This window comes from Cydia strobilella, chromosome 4, assembly GCF_947568885.1.
Source record: "Cydia strobilella chromosome 4, ilCydStro3.1, whole genome shotgun sequence".
Lineage (NCBI taxonomy): Eukaryota > Metazoa > Arthropoda > Insecta > Lepidoptera > Tortricidae > Cydia > Cydia strobilella.
In genome coordinates this window covers 17,117,551-17,133,531 of record NC_086044.1, presented here as the reverse complement: position 1 = coordinate 17,133,531, position 15,981 = coordinate 17,117,551, and the positions used below count along the sequence as shown (strand labels likewise).

At 37.0% G+C, this 15,981-nt stretch overlaps 1 protein-coding gene across 3 annotated transcripts in view; it reads left to right on the top strand.

Annotated features, from left to right (window-relative positions):
* The window catches only part of LOC134740723 (piezo-type mechanosensitive ion channel component), a 64,028-nt gene that overhangs the window by 1,333 nt on the left and 46,714 nt on the right, over positions 1 to 15,981 (top strand). For all 3 annotated transcript variants that reach the window (XM_063673307.1, XM_063673309.1, XM_063673308.1), the window contains exons 2-6: positions 54 to 128; positions 13,139 to 13,234; positions 13,568 to 13,779; positions 14,353 to 14,476; positions 14,894 to 15,140. In XM_063673307.1, coding sequence (XP_063529377.1) covers positions 62 to 128; positions 13,139 to 13,234; positions 13,568 to 13,779; positions 14,353 to 14,476; positions 14,894 to 15,140 — 746 coding nt within the window. In that variant the 5' untranslated portion in view covers positions 54 to 61. The remainder of the gene's footprint in view (positions 1 to 53; positions 129 to 13,138; positions 13,235 to 13,567; positions 13,780 to 14,352; positions 14,477 to 14,893; positions 15,141 to 15,981) is intronic.

The window sequence follows — 15,981 nt, the reverse complement described above, 5'->3', positions numbered from 1 at the left end:
TATACCTAGGTACATACATAAGACAGTTTCAAATGTAGTTTTTTTATTTACAGTTAACAACATGCCCAAGCTTCATGTACCAGCAACTCTTCTTGTGCGAGTAGTGCTGCCAAGTGCACTGCTAGTCAGTAAGTGAACATTTCCAATAATTATTCATTAAGACCGTCATAGCCTAAGGCCCAGGCATACAAATGAAAAATCCAAAATTTGCCACTGAAATTTGAACCTATAGTGTAGGAAATAGAATTTATTTTGCGTTGTTGGAAAATTGAATGAAACGAAGCAAAAGCGACTGTTCCAATTGTATAGGATTTAAATTTCATCAAACTGAAGAGGTACTATAGGTAGGACCTTGGGCCTTAGGAGGATAGGACAATAACTCTCATACCTCTGTCTGCTCTGTCAAGCTTCTGCAAGTGGAGTACATGTAGAAATGCAAGAAGTTACAAGCAATAAAAAAGCTCGTAGATGGTTATACTTTAATGATGGGCTTCCCCACATTGACCGCAGTATCAAACTCACAAGAAACAGTCCACTTTCCTTTATGCATCTCTTGTGAGATCTCCATCTGCTGTATTATTAGTCATAGTGTCAATTTTAACTCATTGTTAAAGAAGGTAGTTCCTATCTATGTTCTTTTTCATTTACTATAGATCTATAAATTCTATAATAGTATTCCTTCCTAATCTAAAGAAACAATTCTAAACTTTATTATAATATCACAACATTCGCGATATGAGGATATTTTCGCATTACACATATAATTATAATGTATCATTGGACAAGAATACTCAAAAACTGTATATAAAGAACTAGTAAATAGCATGAAATTTCATAAGCAGCAAACTTGTTTATTATGAGTCTTAGGCGGTCTTAACATTGGATGCTTATCCGCACGCAGTGTGCTAGCGGGACAACGCTATATACGTTGCACTGTACGTGGTTTTGCTGTGTTGTGCGTGTTGTTGCGCTGTTTCGCTCACAGTCTGAAGCAACATATACGCTTTACACACTTTACTTAGTTTAGTAACTGACGAACAGGAGTCCTTGTCGTCAGTTACTAATGTATAGCTGCGTCCTTGTCAAGGACGCAACTATACATTAGATGTACTACGTACGGCTGCATCCCTATCAGTTACTGAATTAAGTAAGGTGTGTGAAGCGCTTTAGTGTGATAACCGCGTTAGTACTCTCACTGTCCTAAATGCCTGAAATTGTCAGTCATAAATTTTATCTCACTGTGCCACATTTAATGACCTGACCTTTGAAACTGGCCGGTATTAAAAATGGTATCGCCGTAAGTGCGAATTAACTGTCAGACTGTCACCTATTAATTTAATGTCGCGGCCGTCGCGGGTATCAACGTGTAGCAGTGACGCAACGCGGTACAGTTTCCTACAACAAAAAAAAGCACTAGCATTACTTCTTATAAATGCATATCACCTCACCTGTAACCTGAGTTATGTGGGAAATATGCTCGTAATCAATAACCGCCCTAAAATCGTGTAATCCCGGTTTTGCCTGCAGTCCTAGTAGCGAGCTGCTATTGGTAATATGTACTTTCTCACTCTATGCTTCTGCACTTGAGGGACTGCAAGCAGGATCACGACGAGCAAAATAAATGAGGCCAAAGTATACCCTCGATTTGGGCTGTACGATAACTTTTCGACACAACTAACTTACGGAAGTAGGTATGTATGATAACAAGATAACTTTATGGCATTTATTACCCGCTTAAACGACTGGTCGGTCGGTGCTTATCGCGGCAGTTGGAACTTGAATGTTCATAATAAGACTGTGCCAATTTCGAGATTTTACATAAGACTTGAAAGAAAGTTAGCACGGGAGTGGTTGATTGTTGATTTCAGTTAAACACTTGCGAGTCTCACAAACAAAGGAACGTGGTAGGGACCTTTGATTTCAAGAAACAGAATGGACTTTCCGTGTAGCAGTCCCGCGGGGTTATTTTTACGGAGCCGTCTCCACATTAATACCTACCCTTACATAAAGCGTACCCTCTCATTGCGCTAGGCGTGAGCTTAGCACGTTATTTGCAAAAAAAAACCTAACAAGTGCAAGTCGGACTCGCCCACCGAGGGTTCCGTACTTTTTAGTAATTGTTGTTAAAGCGGCAACAGAAATACATCATCTGTGAAAATTTCAACTGTCTATTAGCTATCACGGTTCATGGTGCCTGGTGACAGACAGACGGACAGCGGGGTCTTAGTAATAGGGTCCCGTTTTTACCCTTTGGATACGGAACCCTAAAAACAGATCTGGCATCGAGACAGCTAATGCGATTTTTGCGGAGGTTCCGCCTCCGCTCGCTGTGAGAAAGCAATAGTCTCGGTCATTTGCCTTTTCTTTTGATGATTAAAGCAAAAATAGAGAACATTTGTCACTAAGATACATAATACATATATATATATTTTAGAGTTTAATGTTTGGAAAAAGGAAATGTAACTACAAACTACAATCAAACAAGCGATAATTTCGCCAGTTTCCAGGAATCGTTTAAAATACTGGTTAGGTAGCTATAATATTTTTATCACGGCGACCGGCGACGGCGGAACCGGCCGGCGGCCGCGAACAGAGTTGTTATGCATGCTGTCAAAGCTCGCTATTACATCACCGACTTTTAAGTTTTTTTACAATTATACCATCACGATTTACGATCTTGGTTTTTATGAAGAGAATTAATTGCTATTCCATCCGCGACGCAGTCTGTGTCATTAATCACATACTCACCGGCCTACTCAATGTCGTACCTACCTGTTTGTTTACATTGGTCGAAATAATATAAAATATAATTATACCTACACCGCATTAGGAGGAATCATCGATACAGGATGATTAATGCAAAACCCAGACTTTTGTACACGCGTCGCATTGCGGAGAGATCCTCTGGGCGCGCCTGGTTTAAGGGCTCGGCGGTACTTTCTCCGGTGACCGACTTCAGTGGCCTTGCCCGCAAGCCCTTCCAAATCACAAAATTTGCAAGCCATTTACAACACGCAACCAACGCTACCCCGAGCGGTCTGATTTTAACTGCGCAGTTCGTAGTGCGTACAGTCAGCAATAAAAATGCTCTTCAAAATGGTCTGCAGCTCGCAGTTGCATTATCTTTCTCTTTAACGGATATGGACATTAAGGTAGGTGGTATGTTGTGGGTTATTCGAGTGGTACAGTCAGCATCAAAAGTAGCGGATCAAACAAGGTGTCAAAAGTATAATTAATAAGTAAGTAAAGTCACAGAATAAGTAATAGTATGTAAAGTAACAGCTTAACATAAAGTGATGGTCCTACATAAAACAGTAGAAAAAGTAAGACTCTAAATTTTAGAGTCTTAAGTCTAAAAGATTTAATTTTGAACGTAAATTTTAGAGATTTATCTATATTTGAAAAAGTTAACCGGAATATCAGATACTTTTGGCGCGTTATTTCATCCGCTACTATTGATGCTGACTGTACTCTACCCTACCAGTCTAAACCAATAAGCCAAACGGTTAGATATTTGCTGATTTAAAACACCCGTTTCTCGCTTTGAGTGTACTGTGCTATGAACAAAACATCTGCTAGTTTCTAACGAATATTTAAATGGCAGTGACGAATGAAAATAATACCACCTATATTTTTTTTATTTCATTGAAACGAATTATTCAATTAGCACCTAAACCAACAATGTGCGAGTTTAAGGGAACTGAACATGAATTGTTGGATGACTCATGCCTAAAAGGCTATACCTATATGAAACTGAACTTATGTAGAGTTCAGTGTTGTGAAATCTGAGTCACGCCTTCAGCGTAATGAGAATAGCATTCAGCCATAGCGATATCCACACGGCATTCACGTGACCTTTCCTGGTTTTCGTTCGCCTACGGTTGTAGATCATGAAAACGAGTAGGTCAAATGAGTGCCATACTCGTAAAGGAAAATCCTGCGTGACCCGATTCCCCACGTGTCCCATAAATCCGACGATTTAGAACACATCCACCTGCCTGGCCCTGTGTTTATTCCTGCGCCAGCCATAGCTAACATTCACGGATTTATTTGTTAAGTTTACTCGAATAAAGGTTTACAAAAATGTAATAACACGTTGGTGTGGTAGTCGGTGGTTCTGGCGTACGTTTTTAATGTGGTCTGTGGAGGTTGAGGGTTCATCCCACCTCCAAAGAGTCTTAGTACTTAAATATGTACCTAAAAGTTTACCTACCTACCTACGGAATGCCATATGATAGGCACATATGACAAGTGAAGAAAAGTATCGCGAGAACACTGGCTTTACCTCATAAAGCCATGTTCCCTCTAAATCGAAATTATTCGCTTTTATGAATTAAACCTTTTCTGGAAATACATGCCGGTTTACTGAGTGATATCTAGGAAAATATCTCCATTTTTGCTGCGATCCTGATATACAACTTTTAGCATTTGACATGGTATGGTTAGGCAATGTTCAGCAAGTTTACGGTACCCTAGTAAACGCCTATGTAACAGAATTATATTAATTGCTCTGCCGTCCACTTCGAATCGATATTTTTCTATTTTAGTTTAACGACGCCGGTTTGTTTATAAAAACGTAAAAGCACTGTACTGGTTTGAAGGTCGACGGGCTATTTATTATTTAATTTACATTCATGTAAATAATTTTGATACGTAGTGTAAAATTTTAAAGATTGTAAATAAACTTATATTTAAATTTGGGAAGTGCTCAGATTATCAAGTTCGTGTTTCCTTCGGCCCACCTGTCCACTCTGATCCATGCTTAATGGTTAGATATCTTTGATTTTATAAAAGTTGGCGGAGGTAAACGTGCTGATGCCAGTATTTCCAAAAAAATATGTATGTAGCTTTGTGTTTATTATTGGCCTTCAATGATATCATAGTTTATTGCATGTGGTCGTCATAACAAAGCAGATGTATTAAAATAACTATGTGCGGTTCGGCGGTGGCTGCCGTCGGCCGCGAGCAGGCCTCTATATCATTTCACCATGGTGACAGGTGCGACAATTGTCGACATCACTGTTACTGACGTCACAGGCCTTCATAGGCTACGGTAACCACTTACCATCGGATGGGCGGTGTGCTTGTTTGCCACCAACATTTTTCATTAAAACCAAAATTACTTATTTTGCGAAGCTAATGACAATTGGCACACCACATGCATGCATGCGATCTTATAATTCAAGCATCTAGTATAACTATGACATCCAGATCCGTAACAACTATGAGTTATCAGAGATCAATTTTCTACTGGTTTTAATATAGCGGCGCTTGCCCGCAGTTACACTGATATACTCATAGGAACAACGGCTAGTAGTAACTAAACTTCTAATCGTAAACGCGGCCAGTCGCCGACCTCGCCTCACCTCTGCTCTGCATCTGCACGTCTACACTATTGCAATTACGAAAATGTGACAAGAACTAGAATGACGTTTATCGAGTAAGAGCTAAATGTGCTGTAAAATATGGATGGAAATACAGCTTTGTGTATAGAGGTGATGTTTGCCCAACTAATGGGCCGCACCCCTTTTACCAAATGCCTTCAATTAAACCTTTTGTGTCTTGGTGGAGACGGAGACGCTGTACTGCTTGTACAAACACAGACTTTTGTCGGTTTTTGTTTTGAGGATTGATGAAGTCGAAAAAAATGGCTTGGTTTGTTATGCTTTACTTTACAGTTTACAAGTTGTACACAGTAAATATAAGTGATTTGTTCCAAAAAAATGGATTTTAATATTATAGAAATTATTTTTACTCAATTTGATATATGCTGACCATAGCTATGCCCGTTCATATATTTTTTTCGGTTGTGAGTTAGGAGGTTTTCAAAATTTGGATTATGAAGTTTGTTTTTCGCTCCCAATTTTTATAACAATCGGAAAAATCAAACGAAGGGGCAGAGCTATGGTTAATAAACAATAAATCGTGTAAAAATATTTTCCATAATGTCACAATATCCAGGGAGAAAAATGGGGATTACGTTTGTATGGCGTCCACTATCCACTATCGTCTCAACTTTAAAAACAAATTTACATACATATCACTTTGGTGTCCATAAAAGTCAAGTAAGGTCAACCGGCGGCAAATGCGTTACTGGTTTTTTAACCGACTTCAAGATTTCAAAAGGAGGAGGTTCTCAATTTTTAACTGTCATATTTTGGTTACTGAAATAATTAATGAGTCTTCACTTTCCTGTCAGTTGCCTTATTTTAGTAACTTACTCCACACAGTGGTAATGGTAAGAGTTAAGATGCGAATGCGATCTACTCGATCTGCCTTTTAGAAATAGAAACGGGTCGAGATTATAATAGTTCATATTATACATTAGGATAATCGCGAACACTCCCTCGCGAAGTAATCGTTACGCTCACGCACTGCTGCCCAGCCCCATATAATCCACCACTTAATTACATCACACGTTCCCACTTAACTATATTAAAACACACAATCATTCCTGGAAAAACAATGAAATCTTTACCAAATGTCACAATGAAGTAGCGTTGAATTCCAATTAGGCTAACAAGTTTTGCTTCGATTTATTACTTTTACAGGTGATTCGGGCGAGAGTTCGAGGAAAGTTAATCATCAGTAGATGGTGCGCGATGTGTAGGTACACCTTCACCTATACATTAATTATTTTTACCTAAAGACTATTTGTAGAGACTTGTAACTTGGCAGCAGGGACGTGCTACATTATCATTAAGCATGTATTACATTTGTTTCATTATTTTGTTTAATTTATAGGATAGATGGGATTTGCATTTTTATTTTATTTATTTATTTAATAAAATACAGAGTATTCATACTATAATCATAGCCCCGCAAAACTCAATAAAGAGTTTGACTGTGGGGTCATCAGTCTCTAGTTACATATGTACTTAACTTAAATTATTTAGTATAGTAGTGCAATTACTCCAAAATATTGAGGTCGTGTATTTTTAACATAGATTTAAATTTAGACTTCTTTGGTAACGTCTCCGTTATAAATATGTCAATAACCTGTAAAATGAGCAGAAAAGATAATGTAACATGCATTACAACTATTAGAAGCCGAAAGTAATTCTGCTCAAAATAACCTCTACCAAAAATTTACCACGTGCAAATCGCATCAAATGGTTCAGGTTCATTTGAATTTGCAAACTTAAAACTGCACGTGTATTCAGTGTATCATTGTATGTTCGACTGTCAGTGGCCGTTTCAACTCATTCGGCGCGTTACCTTATCGGAGTGATTCACAAGGTCACAGTTTAACCGGGCAGCGGCAGCGGCAACTTACATAATGATCTCATCGATGCACACTCCTATCTGTCGAATTTGATCATTCTTTAACTGTATGATCGACTTTTAACTTAAAATAATTATGTAGAGAGAGAGAGAGAGAGAGAGTAACGGCGCGACGCATTTTCCTTTACTCGCTTTAAATGTTTTGCTTGCATAGCTTAGATAGGGTCAAGGAGGGAACAGTGACTCGGAAAAAATTAAGGGTGCTACAGTGTATAGCGATATTTGGGCGACTGAGCAACTGTTGCCTTGAGCCACTATTCCCACCTTGACCCTACTGTATATTATAATTAATCCAGTATAGGTGGACTCCGCCTACGCTAAGTTTGCACGCCACGGGCTAGTTGAAGTATATATGTAGGTATACTTTAATTCGACGCATCCTTATTCGCGCTGTCTGTATAGCTATGATGTAATGTTTTAACAAAAGGTGAGGAGGAAAGATCTCACACGGATCTCTACAATAAATAAATCTAATTTTAAAATACACTTTTAAATTTAGGAATGTTACACAAGTTGTAGAACAGGACTGCTCAGGTCGCGTCTATAAGATAATGTGGAATTGTGGATAATGTCACGCATTTCTACGTAAAATCAAGTAAAATTGATTATTAAAATTAAGCGTGTAGGTACTGTAGGTATAATTCGATTATTTTCATTCATTCTATTCAAATGTCCAGTAAGTCTGCAATGTCTGCATATCAAGAGCATATGCTTACTTAGTTGCCTAAGTGCCAGTGAGTAACAAAATAAGTAGCATTTTAATACCTAGGCACAGTACGTACCTAAAGAGAGCCAAATAAACGTTTAGAATGGTTCCCGCTTTCGAGATTCCAGTGTATTTATAGGTAACCCATATCCGTGTCAGCGACTGCGCCCGGTTTTTAAGTCATATCATAACATACCTAAGGGGACGTCAGGTCTGATATTTCCTGTTACAATTACATCATCGGCCGTCATTAGTGACTCTCCTGTCTTACTGGGAAATATTAAACTGGAAAATTGGGTAGAGTACATTTTTATTATTCCGTGGGTAGAATGGTCCAACTCTAACGTCAATTACGACTATTTCCTACTTACCTAATCTTGCTTGGGAATTGGGATAAACTCTTGGTACTTATATAGAAATGGCACTCATTCCTTAAAGTAGCAAATATGTCATGTTATCATTATCGCAGAATGATGATGGTTCATTGTTAGTTTTAGCCGCTCCAATTTTCATCATAACATTAATTTGTTGAAACGCTCAACCGTGTCTTCGTAGTGTTCGTATCGTATCTTTTTATCATATAACCTTACATGCGACTAACGCAGTTTTAGCGGGATTCTATGTAAACCAGGCTATAGGCACGGTAAAGATTTCATGTGTATCAAATTGCCAGTGTAAGCTTAGCTAAACACCCGTAATTAACGTCATATTTATTTGTGCTCAACGGGAAAGACCTTTATGTTTGTGTACCTATCTACATTTGTCTGTGTGTCTGTCTGTCATACTAGAACACATCTGGGTTATACTCGTATGTAGATGGTACATTATTATTTACTTTTTATTTTTTTGTTATCTTTCTTTAAAAGGTCTGAAAATATAAGATTTTAGTAATTGAAATCGAACTCTACCTGCGATCGCAATCTTTACATACTCGTAAGAGTATCAATTCAATTATCGTCGAAGTGTAAGCATAACAAACAGAATTAGCACTGCGGCCACTTGAATTGATAGATAATATAAAATGTACCTACCTATTTATGCTAAGTAAATACTACCTACATATGATTGCATGCCTGCCAGTGTTTGCCGATTCATGAGGTATTTGCATTGATGCATGGCACACGCTGTACGTTAAGTAATTTTTAATAGTTTTAATTAAACAGATAAAGTTATAAACTGGTAGCGTAGCATGCTATCCTTGGCAGCTGAAGGTGTGCCCATTGTCCGAGTGTTTACTGTTTACCTACTAATTTGTCTAAGTACTTGTAAAAATCACACGTTGTTACGTTGGCTTTGTCAAGGCATCATGGTTTATTGTATTCAGCAAGTTAAAAATTAAATTTATGAAATCTAAATCCATACTAATATTATAAATGCGAAAGTGTGTCTGTCTGTCTGTCTGTTACCTCTCTTTAACGCTTAAACCGCTGAACCGATTTAGTTGAAATTTGGTATAGAGATAGTATGTCCGGGGGAAGGACATTGGGTAGTTTTTAACTTTTTATCCCACAAATCATCCTTTAAGGGTGTGAAAAGGGGGGTGGAAGTTTGTATGGGAAATCGATAAAAAGCATATTGGATAAAAAATAAGCTACCCAAAATTACTAATTCCACGCAGACGAAGTCGCGGGCAAAAGCTAGTTTAATATAAATTCAACGTATGTGCTGCGCTCGCATATAATATACTAGCTTTGTGAGCTTTTTGCTAATCGCAGATTGTCTGACATTACAAGTCAACATGACCGTTAATAGTACATTTCGATGCTAGTTCGGAAAGTATGTCATAACTTCACGAGTACCGAGATATCTTGCCACGAGCTGTAGGCGAGTGGTAAGACTTGGGACGAGTGAAGAATGACATTTCCGCACGTGTATCGAACGACGTTTTTTAATACAGTTGCGAAAAAATAAGAAAAACAACAAGTAAGGAATAAAAACAATATCGAATGTTGCCTTTGGAAACTTAAAACATGCTTGCAGTAAGAAAAAACGCCTCTATATTGAAAGTCGTTTCGGCAGCTATTCCTACCTCTACCTTCCATAGCTATTCCGTTCCATTCAGACAGCTTATTAAGAACGATCTGTCAATATTAAAAAATAAACGTGTTATAATGATGAAGAGGTAAGTAATAAAATATGAAATATGTATATTTTTCGTACATCAACATCAACATCAATCATTTATTTAGCAAATAGGCCACACAACAGGGGCACTTTTACATGTCAATTTTTACAAGCAATAAAATTAACCAAAATTACAAAAAACAATTATAAATATGGAATCAATACACATGGAATCTTACATGAACAGTTTACATTAACGGTTTTTATGTTGATTACGACGTTTAAAGGTAACTAATATTTGAACACCTCGCCCGCTTAGCAACTTCTGCTGCTGACTGTATCTGCCTACGATTAATCTGTTAAAACGTTGAACATATAATAGAAACAAAAGAAGGTAGTACTAAAAAAAAAATTTTACAGTACATATGGTGCTACTTTCTCGCACTAGTGCGTAAAAGAGCACTTTTCGTGCATATGTCGAAAGTTTAAAGGGCCATATGTACTGTAAAACGTTGTACGATACACGTGCGAATAGGTAATTCGCAACTCGTGTCGATTTAAAACACTCCCTGCGGTCGTGTTTTAATTTATCGCCACTCGTTTCGAATTTCCTCTTTTCCGCACTTGTATCGTAAATAACTATTTTTTTACTTTTATTAGCCTCGACATCATCGACATGCGTACACCTAATTATAAAACAATCTAATAGATTCTTTAGTAAGACGTTTACATTTCTTAACACTACATCCAGTCTTATTAATAAATACTTTTGCCATACTGCAAGTCAATTATGTCTCTCATTTTATTGCATCCATTTACAAGAGTGCACCTGCACCTAGTTGATTGTATTGTAACTTAGAAATTCCAATACCTTATCGTACCTACATCGATATCATCACCTTTACATAATACGATTAACACTAGCAAAGCATTAGTCATAATCTGGTGTGCAAAACAGATGTGTAATGTAAATAAGGTTTAACAGTTTAAGGTTTAAGGTTAGGTTAAATTAAGCTATAAGTAATTACTTTTGTTATTCTCTGATATTGTGTTCATTTTTATTTCTTTAAATTTATATTTATATTTTAAAACCATTTATTACCAATTTTAAGGAAGAGCGGTGCCTCTTAACACAGGTATTTTCTTACTTAAAAAGAGGCACCAACACTTACCTGTATAAGTAATTCTTAAACGAAATAAACAATTTTTCATTTTCAGTTTCAAATAAAATACATTACATTAGGTACAAATCACATGTTAGTAAACAATAGTAGGTACGTGTTCGTAGTAAAATACCATACTTTATAATGGTAATCCCCAGCGCGCATGATGTATTTTTATGTTTCTTGTAATGTAAATATTAAATTTTAATACAGGTTTAACATTTATATCTACATTCAGTTTTATTAATATAATTGTATTGTGATACCTATGCCTATTATGTTAACTTTTTCAATTATTTCAATTTGACATTTTAAATTTATTTTGGTGTTATTTATTGATGATAAATTTTCACGCTTGTATGCAAGCTACATGTAGATACATGAACTGTAACACAATGTATTGTAACATGCCTATACTGTATCAATGCAAATAAATAATTTCTGATTTTGAACCGTGTTTCTCTTGATGTCGATGCGTTTTTATTCAAATACATTAGCAGTAAAGTATGTTATGTAAGGGAGCAAAAGGTTATTGCTTATGTATTGTCAATATTGTAAGTGGGTATTTATAAAGGCTGGAATGGAAGTTGGATTGGGAGCAGGAACAGGTGGCAAAAAATATTTTCATTAGCTTTATTAGAGATAAGTACCATATATGTTAAAGCAAACTGAGTTCAGTTTTTGTAATGTTTTTGTGAATATACCGCTTTTAATTTCTGGCGTTATTAAATTTACGTGCATTTCATTTTTTCCGTATACTATTTCTTATTTTATGATAGTGGTATCGACTGTGGAGTCGTACAGTAGGTACTTTATTTAATATGCACTGCAAAGTTTAGTTTATCTTTAGATAAATTCATTTCTCTAGAAATCAGTTGTTTGTTATGACACGATTATGCTTTTACTGCGGCAAAATAATTTACCAAGCTATAATGTCGACGTCTGGGCCGACTGGACGAAAAATGGGGCGAATATAAAACAGAGTGGAACAATCCGGCTAAATGTTACAGTGGCATTTTGTGGCCACGGCAATTATTTTTGCTTGGTATAAGTCATGTTCCTGTAGTATTTTTTGCAAACTTTTATTTAGTTGAACTAAGTCGATCTTCAGAATTTCAGATATACCTCATAATCTGCTCATGGAGACCGATGTTAAACATAGAAAGTAATCGGAACTTTGACCCTTTAACGTGATGTTATCAATGTAAGGACCTAATAAAGCTCAGATTGAGGAATTTTTACTGCAACCCGTTTTTCGAAAAATCTTACGTTATTTCAATTTAACTAGAGCGGGAGAGACGTTGAGAATCGCCAAAAGATATTAAGAGTGAACGCCCCTCTAATCGATCTACTCGTAGTATTATAATATGTTTACATACTTTTGCGAGTAATCTACAACTGTAGCTATTTTCGCTTGTAACATCTCTATAACAACTGTTTAAATCAACTGAAGAGTGTTTGACTGCCTACTCAAAGTGCTCATTGCTATGATTCTTCGAAAATGAATCTTACACATAAAACACTTTAAAGCTAAAATTTCGAAGGACCTCTCAAGAGATTAGTTCGTCTGAAAATACATATAAATAATATATACGTACTTCACTTGAGGGCAGCTAAGGCGATTTGTCATGTCATTCTAGCTGTATTCATTCGATTTATGACCATTTTTCTTTTCCGCTCTATTCACTATTGTTTTTATTGTTCATTAATAGTTTTTTTTGCGTTAGGTTTGTTTTCATTTTTCTTCTTTTCCGGGAATAACTATTATCTTATAAATTAATTATAAGACGTCGAATAAACAATTTTTACTTATAATGGTCAATAGTTTTATACACATTCGTGCTAGCATGTAGATTGTAGGTCTTCAATTAGAGGTATTCCACTGGATTATGAATAATAGAGTATTCTCTTTTTGTTACAGGTATAGCACTACGGCCGTTCGGTTTATCATTTATATACCTCCTCCTATACTTAATAGCACCTCTAACACAAGTGCCATCCACGCAAACGATACGAGGTAAGACTGGAGTATTTTCATTCATTTATTAGCACGCAGCTGATATTAAATCTATAAAGCAATCGCATGAGTAAAAAGTTATTCAACGATTTGTGATAAATCTTTTAATCTGCCGTTATTGAATACCTTTGATAGACTTCACATTGTTAACTTTGTTTCAGGCAATTAGAAGTATGTATGTACTACTAAAAGAGGTAGCGCGTAAAAATACAACGTCGTTATACTGAATTTACCAATCACATATGGAATAGACAGCACATTCTGCTCAAGTGCCTCAAGTATATATTAGACTTTTTATGTTGCCATACATTTAATGAAAACTTTTAATTTCAGGATGGCCGGGCAAGTTTCTTTGTTTAACCTTCGTGGTTTCAGTTCTGCTCCTACTGTTACACATAGCATGGCACATAGTACTGGCCGCGTTCCCGCCCTACGGGTCGCTGCCACACGAAAACCACCTCGTAGAAATTATTGGTCGGAATTTAGGCCTGGTGTCCTACGATTTTATAGATCCAACAATGGCCATACATTACTTAGCACCGGAGGTAAGCACACAGTTTACCTATTTTTTCCTGCCGGTACTAAGCAAAGTTTCTAGAAGTAAAAATAAAAAAGAATATCACGTCAAATCATCGATTTTTTAGTTTTTATGGTTTCGTACCCAAAGGGTAAAAACGGGACCTTATTACTAAGACTCCTCTGTCCGTCTGTCTGTCTGTCGCCAGGCTGTATCGCATGAACCGTAGTAGCTGGACAGTTGACATTTTCACAGATGATGTATTTCTGATGCCGCTATAACAACAAATTACATAATATTATTATCTTGTGAGCGTTTTGGGGTCACCTGTAAGCCCGCAAGAGATTTTCACAAATAAAACAAATACTAAAAAGTACGTAACCCGCGGTGGGCGAGTCCGACTCGCACTTGTCCGGTTTTGAAGTATTCGCGTAATCGCAACCCGACGTTCGTAGTTTGACTCATATGCCTAACGTGTGTAGGTAGGTTATACCTATTCAATTCGGTGTCTTGCATAAAGATAGAATAGAAGATTTGGGAAACAGATACGATCCATATTTTTTTTGTCTAGTTGTAATGAAGAATAATGTTTACTTTTCAGCTACTGATGGCTATCGTTTCGTCGTTGGTATACGTGTTGGTAAAAAAGTTACTGTCGGGACCGAACCATCCCGAAGAAAAGCCACACTCAAAACATCAGAAGTATCCGCTCCTCACCAGTGCCGGTACAGTTGTTATTCAAACTATTTCTTTCACAAGAAGAAGGCTTTATAATTCTTTGTGTAGTCGACGTCAAAAATATGTTTACAATTTTTCGCCTTCTTTAAGGCGTAAGATGCAAAAATGTAAACAAATCTGATTTGTATTGATTGTGATAATGAAGTAAGTCTTTGTCTGTCTTTGTAATTGTGTAAGAAAAGTACAGTTTATAACGTGCCCCATACTCCCCATAGATAATGTCCGGAGCACAGAGGAATCGGGCGAGGACGCGCTCTACTTCTGTCAACAACAAAATCTGATTATATGTATTACATCCCTTTACCGAAATCATCGTATTATATATCTCTTATCTTAATTTTACCACTGCGCTTTGTCATTGTGTTAATTGTCATGACAATGATACGCGATTTCCTTGATTCCAGGCAAATACCTATGCCTCTTCCTAATAATGTTCTCCGGCATCATGCTCCCAAGCGTGACGTCGGGCATCTACTTCCTCATATTCATGGGCGCGGCGACGGCGTGGTCGCTGGGCCAGCCGCTAGAGCGCGGCTTCGCGGTGATCGGCCGCTGCCTTATGGCCATCATGGCGGTGCACATAGCGGTCCTGCTCGCCTATCAGTGCACGTGGCTGCTGGAATTATATCCGCCTGAAATGAATTTAGCGAGGTTAGTTACCTTTGGTCTCTGCACTGTCTACATACAGATAGATTATCATATTTTTAGGGTTCCGTACCTCAAAAGGAAAAACCGGAACGGAACCCTTATAGGATCACTCGCGCGTCTGTCCGTCCGTCACAGCCCATTTTCTCTAAAACTACTGGACCAATTAAGTTTAATATTTGGTACACATATGTAAGTTTGTGACCCAGAGATGGACATGTAACGTAAACAAATGAATTTTAAACATGGGGGCCACTTTTGGGGGTAAATGAGAAAATAATAAAAAAAAAGGTTTGGAGAATTACAAATACATTATTTTGTAATTTTAAAATGAATAGTTTAGAAGTTATTTAAGAAAATAGCCAAAGAATGATCACCCCCCCCTACCCCCCCTTTTTTTTCTCCGAAACTACTGGGTCTAAGATTTGGAAAAAAATACACAAAATACTTCTTTATTAATAGATGACCTATTAGAAATATGCAGTCAAGAGTGAGTCGGACTTAATTACTTAGTTTTTGATCCGATCCCTTTGGATTTTTTAGACATTTCACTAACGTTTCACATAAAAAAATACCCGAGTAACGGAACGCGAGTCCGACTCGCACTAGGCCATTTTTTTTTAATTTCGCAAGCGGTTTCAGTGATTTCTATGTTTCTATGTTTCTGTGTTTACAATATAGGGGTGAATGACGACGAAACGACAATTCGAATAAGCTAGGGTTTATTTTGAAAATAATTAGTGGTGGGTGGGTACTAAATTATAAGTAATGATGCGATTTAATTTTTAAACCAGAGGCTAACGAGGCAGAAAAATTGATCCATCTAGGTTTTATTGTTGGTAAGATT